This window comes from Myotis lucifugus, unplaced genomic scaffold, assembly GCF_000147115.1.
Source record: "Myotis lucifugus unplaced genomic scaffold, Myoluc2.0 scaffold_13, whole genome shotgun sequence".
Lineage (NCBI taxonomy): Eukaryota > Metazoa > Chordata > Mammalia > Chiroptera > Vespertilionidae > Myotis > Myotis lucifugus.
Window position 1 is genome coordinate 4129919 of NW_005871061.1, and position 13017 is coordinate 4142935.

The following is a 13017-nucleotide window of genomic DNA, read 5'->3' on the forward strand; positions in this document are numbered from 1 at the left end:
TCTATCCACTGAGCCAAACCAGTTAGGGCTCACTTTTAATTATTTAAATAAATTTGTAATACTACCTTTGGAGCCTTGCCAGTTATACATTCTGAAGCATTTTCTATGGACTGCATTGTTCCTGAATGTGAGTTACACTTTTCTGTTTCTTTACACATCTATAATTTCAGTCATTGCAGATAATACATTATGACAATTCAGGATTGTGTTATACCAGTTAGGGCCTTATACATCTTTTAAAAAATTATTTTTATTTAGAAATGGAAAACATCTGGAAGAAAAAAAATGAAAGAACACAAAACACGTAGGCAATTATTTCTTTACTCCACGAGCTTCTCACATCTTCACTGTTCACCAATCCCCAAGATGAAAACCCCTCCTCTAAAAGCTCTTCAGCCACCGACAACGATGTTATTAATAGGAATATGGATCAATTTCACAAAAAAGCCAATGAACCCCATCATAGCAAATCCTATTGCTGTCACCATAGCAATCTTCTGGAATTCTTTTCTGTCAGGTTTGGTGCATCTTTAACCAGCTGAACGGAATCCTTCACAAACTGCCAACTTGGTTCAACGAACTGCATTACCTGATCCCAGATGCCGCCGCCGAGGCCTCCCCCGCCTGGGACAGGTAGCACTGGAGACCCTCCGGAACCTGGAAAACTGGTCACTAGGCTCAGCCCCCCCCCCCCCCACACACACACACACACACCAACGCCCGGGCGGGTGTTGCTCTCCTTATACATCTTAGTGACTGGTATCAAAACCCCAGGATAAATGTATTATGACACAATGTAATATGCTGGGAGTCATTTTTCCTTTTCATAGGGATAATTTTCAGTTACAGAAGTTGTGTTTTTTAAATGTAAAAAATTCAGACAAGTTTTTTAAATTGACTTTTAGAAAGAGAAATATTGATTTGTTGTTCCACTTATTTATGCATTTATGGATTGTGTCCTGTATGTGCCCTGACCGGGGATCAAACTGGTAACCTTGGCATTTCAGGAGGATGATCTAACCAACCAAGCAAGGGCCAAGCAAGTTCTTAAGCCCTGTTATCTCTGCAATGATTTAGTGTCCAGACAAAATTGGCATCCTTTTAAAAACTTGACTTTTTTTCTTCAGCTCCTTGCCTTTTTCATAAATGGGAAAAGTAACCTGTTGTATGAAGAAGCCACAGACTGAAAGCAAAAAGGAAAGACAGGAAGGAGGGTACATAGTTTCATATCATAAAGCCAAGCTAGGAGAGAGAGCAAATCCTTCTCATCACTGGCATCTCTTTGCCAGTGATACTTAAATTTGCCAGTGGAGAGGGTGATAATGCACACCTCGATCTATCTTCCTAATGAATGCCTGTTTAATGAGACTTTAGCTGTCTGCATGTGTTGGTCCAATTCTATTCTTCTGTTTTAAAACATTCGCAGTTTTTGCTTCTCTTCCTTTACAGTCAATTATACACATTTATTATTTTCTAATTAAAAATTTGTTATTGAGGCTGGCTCTCCCTCCCAGGAGCACGTCCATGCCTCCACCACCCCTTTCTTTCCCCAAAGGCATGCATCTCCTAAACTCTAAGGGACCCCACGAGGCTTGTAACTGAAACAGGGATTTTAGGGGTAAAATAGGACAGGTTTAGGAAATTTTAGAAATTTTATTAATTAAAGGGACCATGGAAGAAGCACAGGACTGCAGAGCAGCAGAAGGTATATTTCCATAAAATAGGGGAGCTGAAAAGCTGCAACAGGTATATTTCCATAGAATGAGGAGCTGGGAAAACAACAAAAGGCCTATCTTGACAACATAAAGAGAAGGAAGCCCTTCATCCAGAAGGAGAAGAAGAAAGCCCAAAGGGAAGAGGAAAACAATAAGGAAGGAGAGGGGAGAACCTCTCATGTCCCACATGAGGTTCAAACTTTGAGCCCAGGAGTTACTATAGTAACCAGTCTAAGGGAATAGTGACCAATCAGAGGGGATATCAAGGCACCAGGATCTGAAGCCCTTATAAGCCATAGGGGAAAGGAACTCAGTGGGACCCTTTCCCTCTCCCTACTTGGGAGCACATTCCGTGGGACTCTGTCCCTCTCCCCATGTGGGAGTCTGTACTTGTTCTTCAATAAATCTCCACCTTTGCTATACCACTTTCTGTCCGTGGATTCATTCTTCGATTCTGGCAGACAAAGAATTTGAGTTCCAATCCAATTATTCCGTTTCACAACCAGGGCAGCAATGAGCAACAGCAGTTTGTCCTAGACCAGGGGTGGGCAACCCCTGGCACACGTGCCAAACATGGCACACCAGTAACTTTTGCTGGCACACAAAACCCTCTCTTATAACCTTCCATTTGCAATTTTTGTGAACATTTGAATGACTTAAATGTTAAATTACAAGGAACTGGCAAGACACTTGATGTTATGTTTGCTTACATAAAATAAAGGCTTTTGAAAAGAAACTGGAAGTCTTTAAGAGGGATGTGGATGGTGAGAGATTTAGATATTTCCCAAACCTCAAGAGGCACATCAAAGACCTCCCAAAAGATGACAGAACAGACTGTCAAAGCCTTCAAAAGCTGTTTTTAAACATCATCGAGTCAACTATTGAGCAGTTCTTCTCAAGATTTGCGAAATTCAGAGAACTGGAAGGGACAGCAAAATTCATGAGGTTTCCAGACAGCATGAAACTGGAGGAACTAAACTTACAAATGTTTTCACGGATAGACATGGCTAACTTTGAAATGCAGTTGATTGAATTTCAGGGTAGCTCAATTTGGAAGCAGAAATTTATTGACCTTAGAGCTGACTTGGAAAACATTGAAAAAAAGCGATTAGAGACAGGAGTGCCAGAGAGAAGTGTCGAAAACGAACTATTGAGGACTTGGAATGCCATTCCAGAAAATTTTTTCTGTTTGAAAAACTTTTCAACAGCATTACTCTCCATGTTTTCATCCACATACGCTTGTGAATCTTTGTTCTCAGTGATGAATTTTGTTAACTCTTGTAATAGGAGTAGCCTGACGGATGAACGTAGTAGCTCATGCATATCTCTGAAAGTCATGAAATATAAACCTGATGTAAAATCTCTGTCATCAGTGATGCAGCAGCAAAAGTCCCACTGATAATATCAAACGGAATCATAAAGTTTTCTGTCGGACTATCAGTGTACATGTATACATTAAAAAATAAATGTATTTTTCATCATCATATACTGTGTTTTTGTTGCTCAAATGAATTTTATTATTTCTTCAAGGTTCTTCACATACATACACCTTAAGAGATATCAAGTAGGAGTAACATGTTCTCAAAAAATTAGGGTTGGCACGCAGAAGAATTTTGAATCAGAGATTTTGCTGGTTTTGGCACGCACTCACAAAAAGATTGCCCACCCCTGACCTAGAACAAACCCCTGAATGCGACCCCAAGGCCCCCTTTTCTCTGACTTATTAGTGAGCCGAAGAAGACCAGCCTAGGCTCATTTTCCCAGCCCTTCCTTGTTTCATTATCCCCAGCTTTAATAAAATTTAAAAAAATACTGAAATGTTAGCTTTATATGTCCTTACCTCCCCTCCAAACTCAGACACTAGCCAACCCCTTTGACTTTTCTTGAGTGGCCACATATCGCCTGAGCTATTTCTGTCATGAGTTTAAAAGCACCATGCATAAGTCATTCCCTATTTTCTTCTCACTCCCCTTCAATTCAAAATATATGCTGTCTTGGCAATACAGAATGATACATTTCAACAGAGCACACTTTATAAAATGTCTGTTAAACCATTTTTATTTTATAGAGTAGCAAATGTTCATGTCTTAAATATTGGCCAATTCTAGGTACTTCAGAATGGAGTTTATATAATGCATGTTCCAAATAAAGATATCATAGTATGTCATGAAGTTAACTTAATGGTATTATCTTCAAATAAATGTTTCCATCTATCCTGTTCCTCAGACCATTTTCAATTATAAACTGGAAAGTAAAATTGAAATTGTCAAGTCCCATCAACAAGTGTTGATTAAGCATATCTCAGCTCTTTAAACCTACTATCGATTGTAATGCTGAGAACATGCATTTTCTTTCTTGATTTCTCTTTTTGTTATTGCCTTTCCATGTATCTTTGTGATTTATAATCTCTGAGCTATTGAGCTTCTGAATACGGCTACTAAAATAACTACAATGTTCAACTAAATTGGGAGAAAATCAAACTTTTTTCAAAATGACTTTCTGAAATAAATGGCCAAGGGCAAAATTTGAAAGTTAAGCAAAACCCTCTGTATTTCTAAACAATTTATTCTTTGAATGTACAGAATAACTACTTAATCATTATAAAACTAAGAGGTATAGTAGGTACAATCGATCTTCATTATTTTCAGATTCTGTATTTGGAAATTTGCTTCCCTACAAAAATTTATTAGTAAATCATAATCCAAAGTACACACTCGCTATGCATTTTTTGTCATTTATGGACGTGCCTACTGGTGAGAAATTTGAGGAACCTATGTGAAGGTTCTCAGCTGAAATCAAATAAGGCAACATTTGGCCTTCTTTTTTGAGCTCCCATACAAGGTAATAAAGATATTATTCATGGGGGAAAAAAGGTAATTAAGAACCTTCAAATGTTCTCTTTAAGCATTCTTAAAGATAAATTTGCTGAGCAAAGACATCTTTATTGTTTGGAAACAAGGAATTATCTCTATCAAAATAAATCAACCTAATTTCAGTACTCCTTTTATAGAGAAGTCCAAGGGCATATGACCCGGTGATCTTGGTATAGAAAGATACTTTATTAATTTATTTTTTTAGCTGATTCTTTTGACAGTTTTAACTAAATCCCATTTAAAATACAATTGATTATTGTTCTTTTGCAATTTTCTTTGGTGCTAGGTTTTTCACATTTTTTTGGTGGTGATTTTTCTGTTTTAAATGGATCCCAAGTATAGGGTGGAAGTGCTATCAAGTGTTTCCAAGTGACTTACAAAGAAAATGCATGTGTTAGATACACATCATTCAGGCATGAGTTATGGTGCTGTTGGCTATGAATGTTATTAAATCTATAAAATATATTAAACAAGGTATATTTAAACATAAACACACATAAAACAAGGTTATAGATTGACCTGGTTGATGAAGATGTTGTAACCAGAGGCTAGCAGGAACCTAACTATGCATTTCCCCTAGGAGCAATGGTTTATAAAACATAACTACCATTTTTAAAACATAACTACCTCAGATAACAATAATCAAATGTATTTTAAACTGCAATTTACTTAGAAATGACAAAAAGTCAGCTATGCAAATAGATGAATAAAGTACCTTTCTATGCCAAGATCAACAGGGGCATAGGCCCTTGGGCTTTACCATAAAAGGAGTACTGAAATTAATTTGATTTATTTTGATAAAGATAATTCCCTGTTTCCAAACAATAAAGATGTCTTTGATTAACAAATATATCCCTAAGATTGCTTAAAGAATACATTTGAAGATTCTAGTTATTTTTTTCATGGATAATATCTTTATTACATTGTCAGCTGATTCAAATATATTGATACATCGTCAGCTGGTCTTTCGCTTGGAACCAATACTGTGATGTTCCTGTACTGCTTTAGCCACTTCTTGGTGTCTCAGCTAAAAATGCCTGTCTCAGTTCCACCTGGAACTCCACCACAGGTACTGGCTGCTGCTGAGATTGTCTCAGGCACAGATGACAGCCTTGGTTGTTCAATGAGGCTGTCCTGCATTTGACTTGGACTTGCACCTCTGGTACGTGGTCTGTCTCAGGAGTATGAGGTTCCTGGCCCGCTCCATTGAGTCGCTGGCCACTCATACCAAAGCATCAGACATCTCCAGTAGCCGCTCAGCTCTTCTTAGTTCCTTAAACACAGCAACCGTGAACATGTGTGATCAGGATACCAAAATAATTATTGCCGAGGTAGATAACCCCATAGAATGAAACAATTTAAAAGTCTGGCATCAGAGAGATTTTTCTCTTTGTCTAGCTTCCTAAAATGCATATAAGATACTGCATGCCCATCCAGGTGTGGCTCACTGGTTGAGCGTTGACCCAAGAACCAAGAGGTCACTGGTCGGATTCCCAGTCAGGGCATATGCCCGAGTTGCAGGCTTGATCCCCAATGGGGGGCATGCAGGAGGCAGTCGTTTGATGATTCTCTCTCATCATTGATGTTTCTATCTCTGTCTCCCTCTCCCTTCCTCTCTGAAATCGATTTAAAAATATTTTTTAAAAATATATTGCATAAGTTAAATGAGGCCAAATGAAAACAGCTAGGTGTGATTTTATTGTGGGGGTGAGGTGTTTGGTTGTCATTGGTTATTCTTTGAAGCCAATTCTGCCTTTTGGGATAGGAAATGTCTTAGATATAAGTACTACTCTTTTGCTTTGAACTAATTTATTCTGGCTAGCATTTCCATTCTTACAGTACCAAATTTGCAATCTATGGAAGTCTACAAAGTGTTTGACAAGTGACTACATTACAAGCAAAGTAGTGTTCCATTCGTTTGCATTTGAAGTGCAATGATACACCCCAAGTAAGAAGGGCTGTGAAAAGAACAACAGAATCACTCTGATCATTCTATAGGCGAAGCACAGTAAGTGTTGATTAATGTGAGATTTATTGACAGGTTATGAACCAAGGAGCCAAGAGGGTGGCCATCTGGTCACTGCTTAATGTTTAAAGTGCTGCACCCTAATGATTTTCTCTTTCCTCCAGCACATTTCCTGTATTCCCATATTTAAGTCACAGCACTAATAGATTCCCTACCAGTAACTTTTACCGACTCTTTAGCCATCAGAAGAGCTGCTTACTTGGCACTAATTCTAGGTATTTTCCCTAAAATTTTCTTGGCTTTATTTCTTCCCATTATGCCTTTTAAATAATAAATGTAATTAGTGGTTCCATAAGGCTTAATATTTAAAGCACTTTTATACTTGTTAAAAAGTCAGTCCTTACCACATCCATGAAAGTTAGGCCAACTCTGTTCTATCATCTACCCTAGGCGCCTTCTTGTCAGAAATAAAAACTTTATAAAACTTCTTTTAATGAAAGACCATATTTTGTATATCCTCAACAGACCAGGGTGTAAATCCTGAGGACTTAATCCATGTTTAACAAAAATGAGGACATGTGCTAAGATACTACTGAACATATGCTACTTCAAACAAGGGATTGGGTCTTATTTTATTCAGCTGGTATATATAATACATAACATACTTCCATACACACCTGGGCAATCAAAAGAAAATTGATGACTATGAGTAAGATAAGTGAAATATCCTCCTCCTGGATTCCAAGTGATCATCTAATTAAGGCAAATTATCTTATCCAAGGTTTGCTTATAATAGAAAATGTAGCTTCTGAAAGGCTTAATGATACTGAATTGGTACCCTTTTGGACTAAATTACTTCTTCAGAGAGCAAAATGGTCTTCCTGGAAGAGGTAATTTACCTTAAATATATAAGCACTTTGCCTCAAAGAAAGGGCACCAATTTGCTTTGAGAACTCCACTCGTGAGTTACCCACCCCTCCCACACACACACAAAGAACTGACCATTGCAAACCACTTGTCTACTACTGTGTATGTATTTCAAAATATAGCCAGTGTTTGCTTCCTTAAAGCAGCTATAATGGAATTTTAATTCTCTGAGGACAGGGATCTGCTCTCAGTGGGAAATTTCGACTGTGACCATCAAAATAGTAAGCTTGTAAAAGGTTTGACATTTCATGAGGGGAAATTTCTTCCTTGCCGTGACTAGCACAAATGAGGTGGGATGGCTGGTAACCCTTCATAGATAAGTCCCATTTGGAGAACCGTCCACGCCTGCTAATTGAATTCATTCTCTGACCCCTTGAAAAATGGCAATAGTCCAGATACAGGTAATCCCCTTGGTTAGTCTTTTACAAAACAGTTGTTATGAATGCTCATGAAGAACCTCCCTTGCCCGGCCAATGTGGCTCAGTGGTTGAGCGTTGACCTATGAACCAGGAGGTCAGGGTTTTATTCCTGATCAGGGCACATGTCAGGGTTGTGGGCTTGATCCCTAGTGGGGAGTGTGCAGGAGGCAGCCAACAAATGATTCTCTCTCATCATTGATGTTTCTATCTCTCTTTCCCTCTCCCTTCCTCTCTGAAATCAATAAAAATATATTTTAGAAAAGAACCTCCCTTGATTTCTTGTATTTTGTGCTGTAGATCAACCCTCTGCTCCAAGCATTGCTTTAGGTGTGATGCCTTTTGTACCAACTTTCTCAATTACTCTGATGCTGTGGATTTATGATTTGGACTTTATTCTTCTTCTTGCACTTTAATGTTGCCCTTCTGCATATTTTAATAAGCCATGCCTAAATTATTTTTATTGCTGAGGTTGTTTTAACTGTTGTTGTTCAGAAATGGCATTGTCAGGGGCCAGACAACAGAAGATATTGCCTAAATTTATTTCTTTACAGCTCAATATATATAAGCACTGTATTCCCATTTTTGGTGTTCAATCCAAATCTGTCCAGGTTAGGCCTGGCTTTTTGTCTTTCCACCATGTTTCTAACCTGGTAAATCTTGGTTCTTTGTAGTGTTTGCAATACAATAAAATAAAAACTACTTAATATTAGCTATGAATGTAGTCAATGTCCTTCAATAATTAATAATCATGTTAAACAAAAAGGGGCCTTTTCCTATGTATATGGTATAGCACCTCACTAAAGTCTTGCCCTCGATATTGTTAATATACTGAAACTATTGTGACATTATCTTACATTTTCAAGCCACCTGATATTGTTGAAATGAACTTTCTTCATTTTCTTGGTCACTAGAGGCGATTCAGTGGCAATTGTTTCTTTGTCAGACATTGACAACCTAGTGTTGACCACAGTCTGGATTCTTTGGGCTGCTGATGTTCAAAGTTCTCTCCTTGTTCACTTCCTAACACACTCAACACCTCCCTCCAGCTGCACCATGAGCTTCAGTTCAAAGAGCTACATTTAATTTACAGATCAATGTGTTTTTGTTAGTGTCAAGGAGCCACACATTGTTCACTGTGATTTTTGCCACAGTTAAAAGCATTTTTTACTTTGAGGACCACAATTTTGTAATCATGGCAGTACAGCCCACATTTACTCTTAAAAAAAAGGAAAGAGTGCACTTTTCTTGCTCCTTTTCTACCTTATAAATTTTCAAGAAAGCCTGCTAGATAACAAAACCTGATTGCAACCTAATTTCATTGTATATCAGGCACATTGCCTTCTCCACTGGTTTGTATCTTTGAAATGGTAGAGCAATGCAAAAATCTGCCAGGCACATGTTTAATTCATCGGCTGACCTTTTAAAACGTAGTTTTTGTCATTAAGCTAAAAGTGATCCAAACCTTTAGAACTACAGTACAACAATATTTAGACCTATAATAACTTCACACAGGGGTCCGTGGTTTAAAAGCATGGTTTGGGTCTTAAATAATAAATTGATTTCTCTCTCTCTCTCTCTTTTTGCTTTCAAGTTCCACTTTACTTTTTGCCCTCGCTCCTGAGAGATGAAGCAAATTAACTCCTTACAAGTAAAGGGAGCAGGAGACTCTAGGAGAAGGGAAGCGGTTTTTTTTCCCAAATAACTTTTATTGATCGTGGATCTGAGTCACTAAACTGACTTTGCTGAGGCGGGAATTGTCACAAGTTGTTCCTATAAACCCTCCTTCCGCCACCCACTGCGCGGCCCAGTACATGTCCAGTCTCAGGACACTGTGCAACTTTCCTGGGCTGTATTTCACGGAGATTAATTCTGGAACCGTGACCTCCTTGAGAGTCGGGACCAGGTCAACTACTCTCTGCATCCCCAAGGCCTAGCACATGCCAGGGACGTGTGTGGGCTCACGGAATAGATGTCTGCATAGGGATCAGTTAAATAATTAATTGAACTTTAAATTTAGCTGATGCTTTTACATTTCTCTCCAATATTAAAACTACAGTTAAGGGTCAATAGAGGGGAAAGCCTCAGGATCACGCTGGCCTGAATTTTCCCAACTTCTATTCTGTCAAAACAGGAAAAGACATAATCCTCAGAATATTAAGAGGCACTATCTTAACATTAGTTAGTCCTATCTTTACTGTGGCATTTCTAAGTAGAATATACCGGCATTAACATTGCCAATAAATTATTTGTAAAATTCCAGACTTCTACTCAATATGCTATGGTCAATAGTTACTGAGAAACGTTTACAATTGTTTATTGATACTGGCAGAAAAACAAAGATAAATAGACATACTAAAATTTATAATCATGCCTTATTTTATGGGCTCTACATTTACCTGACAGTATCAATAAATATCCCTGTACAAGTACAATAATAACCAGGCTCATCAGAAAAAGATTTTTAAAACATCCTCACATGGACAGGAAATGACAGACACATGTAAGTGAAAACTAACTTTATTAGAAAAATAATTGCACTGAATTCCTGTAATTGGATGGCTCTAAAAATCACCACAGTTTCAATTACTCAAGGATTGTGATGGAGTTTCACCTCGTGAAACTGTAGGAAGTTAACCAAATTATTTATTTCTTTTAAATGGTGGATAACATGAATAAGAGTATTACTAGTATTACTATGTTATTTAAATCTAATTTAAAAACATAATTTACATGATGAAAATTGCTTTACTTCTTAATCAGAGTCACTCTGGTGGAACTGCTTTAATAAAAGGTTTTTATATATATATAATTTAGCTTTCCTATTAGAAAATGAATTTTTCTATCTCTAAATTACAAATTGGCTCACACTTTTAACCTTTTCTTCGATCATGAAGCTTGTCTGAGATGGAGTGAAAGGGGTGCCGCCTGATAACCCCACTGCCTTTACTTTGCATTTCTGTCCCGCACAATTGTCAAATCTGTATTATTCTGGTCCCAATTCAACAGCATAACTACACAGTGAGAGGGCGGCCACAGAGAGAGGTGGAACTGAACGCATTCCAGGCTGCTACCCTTCCCATGGCTTCCCATTCATCAGAAGGCACCCAGCCTCCCTCCGCTTGTTCCCGCAAATGAAATTCCTTTCTCATCACCAAGGAGAAGCCAGGGCAGCATGAACAAGATATGCAACCTCAGGGAAAAGAAAGGAGATATGCAAACTAAACAGTCTTTTTATAGGTATCATTGGATCACATCAATTGTTGATAGCAACCCCTGACACGATAAAATTGCATGGATTAGCAGAATCAAAAATTACAGTTCTAGGATTCGTTTTAGCTGATGGGATCAAATGGCTGAATGGTACCTTAGAGACCATTTTGTCCTAACCTTTCATTTCATCAACAAGAAAACTGAGACTCAAGGAAAATAAGTGACTTGCCCAAAGTTGCATACCCTGTAAGTGTCTCACTCTGAACTAGAACCCAGTTTTCTTCACGGGTAGCCCAGTACTTTTTCCACATTACCAACCTGGTTACAATGAATACAGCAGAGCCAGTCAGTGCAATCCTTTATCAGGGGATCGATCCCCACCCTCCTGCAGCCCCCAGAATCTCATTTGCATATCTGCTCTCTTTTCAATACACATTTATATTTGCATGTATTTTATAATGCAAGAACTTTCCCCTAAAATTCTCATTAGTTTTTCTAGAACTACTACCAATCGAGAACTTTGCCAGCCTCACAGCCCCCTCTGTTCCCACATGTCTCAGTCACCTGAACCCCGGAACCCTTAGCAGGCCACATTGTTTGTCTCATGGGACTGACAGAGCTTATAACACTCAGTGCCTAGTGTCAGAACTCACCGTGACCTCTCCAAGGATATTGCTCAAAGAAATAATGATACAGCAATTCAGTGAATTAAAAATACACTTGTAATGAATTTGAAAGAAAAGCAAGCATATTCAGACACAAGCATGGTAAAATATAGATGCTATAGGACTATATGCAAAACTATTTAATCTTCTAAATGCATCATTTTCATCCCAGCTAATGGATCTGGACACTTTTAAAATGTAAGGGAACTAGACATTAATTGATAAACTGTGCCTCACCAAGGTAGGGCCCTGCATAGAGGATTCTGGGCACTGTCTTGATTTCACATATTTTGTTAATGAGTATATAAAAGGCTTATTTAAGTTTTCATTTAGGTGTTTTATTTAGGATGGAAAATTAGATTATGTGTGTAATAAACTGCCATTTACTTATAATTATACATAAATCATCAAAATATGAAGTTTTAAAATGCCTTATCAGATCATGTAAGCAAGAGAGTAACAGTGAATAATACAACAATGAGGAATAGCAATTGCCCTGAATAGTGTTTTAAATATGTCAAAACCAAATGACTATATAACACTGAGATGATTCAATTTCTTCCTTTTCCTGCTTTTTTTTCTCCTCTATCCCTTCCCTCTATCCTATCCCTTATGCCTATCTATAATATTTACTTTTTAAGGCACCTGCCAATCCCACAACTGTATTTCCTAATACTCCCCAACAGAGATGGGTCCCAGCTGCTATATACAGAGCATGTAACTGTTATGACATCTCCCTCTGAGCCCAAGATGATTGGATGCATGGAAACATTTAACCTAAGCTGAGCTGATTTCTCTTCTGGGCCCTCCCCTAAGTCATAGCTGATCAGATGAGGGTGAACATTTACCTCAAATTGTGCTAAGAAGCCCGGCCAGTGTGACACAGTGGTTGAGCGTCAATCTATGAACCAGGATGTCACGGTTCAATTCCTGGTGGGAACACATGCCCGGATTGTGGACTTGATCCCCAGTGGGGAGCATGCAGAAGGCAGCCAATCAATGATTCTCTCTCACCATTGATGTTTCTATCTCTCTCTCTCCCTTCCTCTCTGAAATCAATAAAAATATATACTTTAAAAAATGTGCTGCCCTAGCTGTTTTGGCTTAATGGATAGAACGTCAGCCTGCAGACTGAAGGGTCCCAGGTTTGATTCCAGTCAAGGGCACATGCCTGGGTTGTGGTCTCGATAACCAGTGGGGGGCATGTGGGAGGCAGCCAATCAATGATTCTCTCTCATCATT

General features: G+C 38.3%; 1 protein-coding gene and 1 pseudogene across 1 annotated transcript; both read right to left on the minus strand.

The window, feature by feature from the left end:
* Positions 1 to 392: 392 nt before the first annotated feature.
* LOC102420397 lies at positions 393 to 748 on the minus strand (annotated as a pseudogene).
* Positions 749 to 5592: 4844 nt separating this feature from the next.
* LOC102420718 (SNRPN upstream reading frame protein-like) lies at positions 5593 to 5795 on the minus strand. Its single transcript, XM_023750441.1, is given in 2 exon segments — positions 5593 to 5759; positions 5762 to 5795. Coding segments are annotated over 2 exon segments (201 nt in total).
* Between the last annotated feature and the right edge of the window lie 7222 nt (positions 5796 to 13017).